Source organism: Euwallacea similis, chromosome 3 (genome assembly GCF_039881205.1).
Source record: "Euwallacea similis isolate ESF13 chromosome 3, ESF131.1, whole genome shotgun sequence".
Taxonomy (NCBI): Eukaryota; Metazoa; Arthropoda; class Insecta; order Coleoptera; family Curculionidae; genus Euwallacea; species Euwallacea similis.
This window is the reverse complement of record NC_089611.1, coordinates 4,094,874-4,100,719: the sequence shown is the minus strand read 5'-3', so window position 1 is coordinate 4,100,719 and position 5,846 is coordinate 4,094,874. Positions and strand designations below refer to the sequence as shown.

The window sequence follows — 5,846 nt, the reverse complement described above, 5'->3', positions numbered from 1 at the left end:
AAAAAGCAACACTGCGGCAACATTGCCAGATGTGCTAAAAATGTAAGATCGGTATTCGATGATGAAATTAGACATCTCTCTTAATTTGCCCCCCTCCAAAAAAGTTTTGACGGTCCTATGTTTTGCATCTCTATATACATCCCTGCTGCATTCCCAGCTCTAATTTACTTCTTTGTTTTGTACGAAATAAAATGCACTCTCCCAACAATTATAAATTTTAATTACAAATGAACTCCAAATCGAAAATCAATGGGAAAACTACTTTCTGAGGTTCTGCATTTTAGGCGCTGATAGTTTGACCTTTCCGGGAATATTCCTCGCCAACTGTTCGTCTTTTACCGCTTTTAGAAGGTCCTTTTCACGAGACGTTATTGATCTGTCTTTGAAAAACATGGAAACGGCAGTTTTAGCCGCTTTGCCTCTTTTTGCTGTACCTGGGGTTAATTTTACTTTAAACCTAAAAAAGACATAAAATAAATCTTCATAATACCGCTAATAAGACACCTACTTGTAATTTGCTAGGGTATTATACGGAGCTATAACAGGAACTGCAAAAAGCAACTCATCTGTCTCTAATGGGATTCCAGTTAGAGCGTTCACCATATCTACATCAGCTTGTACTGTAAGTTCATCGTCATCCAAATCGTTGGATTCTTTAGGCACCTGCGGCCTGGGCATTCTAGGCTCCCTTTTGGTGTTCCTAGATTGCTGTTCTTTACCACCTTTCTTACACTTTTTAACGTCCTTTTGATTACCTGAGGACTAACAACAAACATCATTCCCGTATAATTAATTCATATAACATCCAAACCACCTGCAAAACATCCATTCTTAACCTTCTCTCTTCCTCATCCTGATCCTTGTACTTCTCCTTAATTTTCTTAAGCTTGCTTTTTTGCCCTCTCTTTGCCTGAGATTGCTTTACTGGCTCGTCTAAAAAAAAATTGCCAAATTTTATCAAAACTAACAGCATCCAATTTAATTAACCCTGATTTAAACGACCTTAAAAATTGAAAGAAAACTCTACCACAAGTGTCAACGCTTTTACATAACGCAGTTACCGCAAAACCGTTCTAAACGTTTTAATCTGCGAGCGGTTTTATTATTTATACGCTAAAAAAATTGGCATTAGCGATGAACGTATAGGCTTTAATTAATTTGCTTGTTTCGTAATAATTTAGTTAGACTTACAATGATTATGTGATCCAATTATTGAGCGTAATAACGCAAAATTCTCTTATTTGAAGTGCCACTCGAATCCAATTATCGCCACGCCATATACATTAATAATAGTTAAAAAAGTTAAGAACTAAATAGATAATTTTAGAAAAACATTAATTATTGTTTTTTTTTGTAAAATACTTATTTGTTTGCTTTTGTGGGAGTGTTTCAATCAGTAATTCTAACCATTTTTTAAATACATTTTTTAGGTATCTTCAGGAAACTTTTTTACTCTTCCCACCCTTTTAAGAAACCCTTAAAAGTAAAGTAAAATTAAAAAGAGCAAAGTAGAAATTCTTCGGCTCAACTTCAAAGTTTGCATACAATAAAATCAAATACTAACTCTTCTGAGACTTGTTGCTTCTATCTTTATTACTTGATTCACTAACGCCTCTGCTTTTCGCCTTCGATTGGTTGGGTTTCAGAATTACAGGTTTGTCGTCACCCAGAAAAATGATGTTGTCCTCATCTTGCTGTTTCTGGTCTTTAACAACTGGTTCGGTTAAAATTTGTCTATAAAAATAATTTTTCAGATATCTAATGCTCAGTCAAGGCTCCATGTCTAACACACCTAGTGCCGCCGAAATGATGAATTTTTATATGCGTATCAGGAAATCGGGAATCTTCCTCATTTTCGCTACCAGAAGAAGACTCCTCTTGTGGTGCCTCATCAGTTTTCTCCTCGATATTTCCACTTTCAACTACGTTTTTGTCAGTTAGGTTTTCATTACTCTTTTTATAGATTTCCCCGTCTTTCTTAATTTCGTCTTCTGCAAATAATTCTGCTAAAGACAACTTTTACCCTTTTTTAAATCAAACGTACCATCACTTTCATCCAATACTGGTACTTCGACATCCTCATCTTTGCCTGATTCGTTGTCTTGAATACTGACATTATCGTCGCCTTCTTGGACGATAACTTTGCGCTCCCCTGATAATTATTACCATCATTATTTACATTCAATATACCATTTTTTGAATATAGATTTACCTAAATGTTTTTCAATACATCCATCTTCCAATCGGAATAAGAAGCTCAACCCCAGAATCAAATGAGAGGGTGGTAGGAAATTCTTTTTGCCTCTTATCATGAAGCTTCCTAGAAAAGTACACATGTATACGTTTTTGTAAAATAATGATGTTAGAAGGGACCAACCAGTGGACAAATATTCCCCAGTAGGTGCAGTTTTGCTGACTTGCTCGCCCCACACCCAATAGGCATTAGTTACTACTTTGGCATCCCAGGCCACACTGGAAACATAATATACAAGTCAAATGACATGTAAATTTAGCTTACTGCAATGAATAATTCAAAAATTTGTTGAGTTTCAAGACAGTTTTGGTCTGAGTATCGGTCTAAGCTTAAGAAAAGAACAAAGACATTTAAGAATGTTTTCACCCACCTGTAACATATGGCCATGGTACCTGCTTCATTTAATGTTTTTGGGGGTACTGGCAGTCCAGTAGGGTTCTTAATAACTACACTACTAGCGCCATGAATATCGGCGTGAACGTAAACATCTGTAGGTTTCATATATCTGAAAGAAAAATATCAATAAATTGAGAAATGATGAACAAAAATGTACCGAAGTTAAAAATTGATTGCATTCAGCAGAGTATTGAAAAACTGTTAGGATTTACTCAGACATTTAAAAGAACATTTTTAAAAAACATATTAAATAAAAGAGTTGCCTAACTGTTACCTGTACTGAACATTTATAACAGACCTACATTGATATTTAAAACACAATTTATCTTCTCACCTTTTAACAATAAGCTCATTTTGTTGCTGATCCCGTCCCGCAATAACCAAATAATTCTCAGAACTAATAAACCAATAAAACTTCTCGAACCAATACACCTTTCTGGCCTTGTTGATGTTGGTTATCGTTTGCACATCCTTCAAAGTTTGCTTAGTTTTTCTTTCTGCAGATTTTAAGGCTTTGGTATGTGATTCGATAGTCTTCTGCTGCTTTTTTGCCGCCGTGCGTTTTTGATCATAATATCTTCTAGCATTGGCAAAAGCCGTAAGATCCAGATCAAGGTCCACCACCATTGAGGGAATTTTATCATCATCTTCATTCTCCTGATTCGATTCATCACTATTTGCGGATTCTGCGTAAGGGTCTTGCAAAAACATGCTAATGTGGTTGATTTCTAGTTTTAGCTTTTTAATTGCTAAAGCACTAGGGTCACTTCTAGTTCTAGCTTCATCAATTATTTCTTCAATATTGTCCCAAGACATCTGAAAATATAACCACTAAATTGAAGAATTATTAATAATAATGAATTCAACCTGTTGTCCCAAAAGCATTTGTACAGAGAGTATAGTACGATCCACTAACTCCTGATTGCTTGTAATCAATTCTGCTTTTTGTTTGTCCATCTCCTGAGCCTTTTCCAGCCCCACTAGACGCTGACTATGATCTTTTCTAACATTTTCCAGTTTTTTCATAGCTTCCCTTTCCTGCTGAACAGCTACAAACTTCCCAATAATAAAGTCATATTATGAACATACACTGAATTGAAACCTTTTAACTCCAACTTCTGACTCTCCAAGCTGGAAAAATACTCATCTACAGCTAAACAAAATGAATTGAATTCTTTGTATGGCATGGAAGCATATTGCTCAAAAAGTATTGGGTGAAACTCCTGATTGGAATAGAAGTATTCCACTTCTTTGGTATCGGCAGCAGGATGTTCCTCTTTCTTTTGGATTATAAAACCCTAAAAAAAAAGCGTTAAATTTACTGATATGGACAGATAGACATTCATACCTTAAGCAAATCTTTTTGTGCTGAGTTAAAGATTGACTTGGCCTCAGAAAGACCCAACATGAGTTTATCAATATCCTGGTTTATATCAAAAGTTTTTCCGATTTTGGTTGAATTTGTGAAGCCTTGTTTCAATAAAACATGCTCCAAGAGTGAAGGACCATATTCTACAATAATTTTTTTGTCAAACAAACCATTTTAATTATCTTAAAAAGGATTCCCTACCTAAATTCGAAACAAGCACTTTCTTCAGCTGATCACCAACTTTGGTTTTCCCCAAAACCTCCACAATTCTTTCTTTACTAACACTCTCCTCTTCTCTAGCCCTGTTTTGTGGATATTTTTCCCTTACGGCGAATTTTACTTTGTCTCCTTCAGTGTGTGGTCTTAAAACATACAAGATGGTCATCTCATAGTCGGTCAGCACTATGTTACCACGGTCATAAAGCTCTAAAATTACATGATAAGCCGCTTCGCCCGATCCAAATTGCAGGTCAATGATACGATCCACTCCTAGTTGGGATAGGCTCTCTAATCGTTTGTTTTTTAAATGTTTTCTTAGCTGCAAATTAAGATTAGATTAATGTCAATTAAGCCAATATGGTACAAAATTATATATTAAATATAAGAAAAACCCCTTATTCAGTGAAGGAACCCTTTAGATCCTGAACATTTGGAAAGGGAGAAACAAGTATTGTTGAATGAACCTGTGTGAAGTACCCTATGTAATGGGCTCTATATACTTTTTTCAAAAGAAATAATATGGTCATTAAGGATGGTTAGCACACTAGAAATTCTAGTTAAGGTTATTTTATTAAATGAAAATGAAATTGAACAAAAATGTTGGCAAATATCTATACATCCTCCTCCTCCAAGACTGAACTCCAGATCTGGAATCTCAATTGACTTTCGAAATTTTCTAAAAATTTCCAAAAGGCAAAGATGTCTACTTTTTGACCATTTTCAAATTTTAAACACTGATATTTTGAGAACATGAGGAGCAATTGCTTTAAAAAATAGCTCAAATTAATTGTCACAATGCTCTCTATATATAAACAAAACAACAATCACAATATTTCTTAGCACTCTTGTGATTGCTATATAGCCCTAAGGCGAAATTAAAATTTCAAAACTCCGTGACTGACTTACTTTCATACTAAATCCTGATGGTGCAACATTTTTGGGCCACTCAAAACTTGTTGAATGTATTCGATTACCTGATTCCAACAATATAACCTGTTTTTCTTCTCCACCTTGCAGCCTTATCAGATAGGTCTTACTGTCGATGTCATAGATATTATTCACTCTCAAGCCAATAAACCTTTAATCAACAAAAAACCTTTGGTAAAGGCTGTTTGGGAACTGTAAAGTACTTACTTTTGAAGTTCTTTAACAACACAAACAATATCTAGTGTGTTAAAACGTGTCTTCATTTTAATGAATTTTACCGAATTTATTCAGAATTGTATTTTATTATTTATTTTTTGTTTAGACAGAACAAAGGCGCAAAAAGTTACGCAAGAAAACATCTATTTTCACTTTCTTTATTATTTTAATTTGCAACTAAAGAAAATCTAATTATTTTATACTCAGTGTGGAAATGTCAAAATCAGCTGCTTATGTATACTTTCACCATCTATTCATAACTCCACATAATAGTAGATAGTTTAAAGGAGAAACTTCATTTCTTCCTCACCAATTTTGCATACTTCAGCCTCCCGTCCACAGATGGACGATGGTAGAATTGATTTATTTTCTCCATTCCTTTTCCTGCGTGAAACAAAGACGCAGATACGAAATTCGCGCTTATCCTCTTTCTTCAAACAAATTTCGCCCGATTCGTCACTCGCT

At 34.8% G+C, this 5,846-nt stretch overlaps 1 protein-coding gene across 1 annotated transcript; it reads right to left on the bottom strand.

Annotated features, from left to right (window-relative positions):
• Positions 1-198: 198 nt before the first annotated feature.
• Clbn (Nuclear export mediator factor NEMF homolog Clbn) lies at positions 199-5,556 on the bottom strand. The gene is made up of 16 exons (XM_066406717.1): positions 5,373-5,556; positions 5,145-5,316; positions 4,221-4,557; positions 3,999-4,162; positions 3,753-3,948; positions 3,518-3,699; positions 2,985-3,466; positions 2,625-2,759; positions 2,378-2,472; positions 2,213-2,320; positions 2,045-2,152; positions 1,793-1,991; positions 1,565-1,734; positions 815-933; positions 509-762; positions 199-457 (listed from the first exon to the last, which is right to left on the bottom strand). Exons 1-16 carry the CDS (start codon positions 5,426-5,428, stop codon positions 259-261), a joined length of 2,976 nt encoding a protein of 991 aa, XP_066262814.1. The 5' UTR covers positions 5,429-5,556; the 3' UTR covers positions 199-258.
• Between the last annotated feature and the right edge of the window lie 290 nt (positions 5,557-5,846).

Bases quoted from the DNA above. Each gene is read 5' to 3' on its own strand.
- Clbn (XM_066406717.1), bottom strand. From the start codon at position 5,428: ATGAAGACACGTTTTAACACACTAGATATTGTTTGTGTTGTTAAAGAA. The intron at 3,700-3,752 runs GTTTCAATTCAG...GGAAGTTTGTAG, and splicing joins TCAGAAGTTGGAGTTAAAAG to CTGTTCAGCAGGAAAGGGAA. The intron at 2,153-2,212 runs GTAAATCTATAT...AATAATTATCAG, and splicing joins ATGTATTGAAAAACATTTAG to GGGAGCGCAAAGTTATCGTC.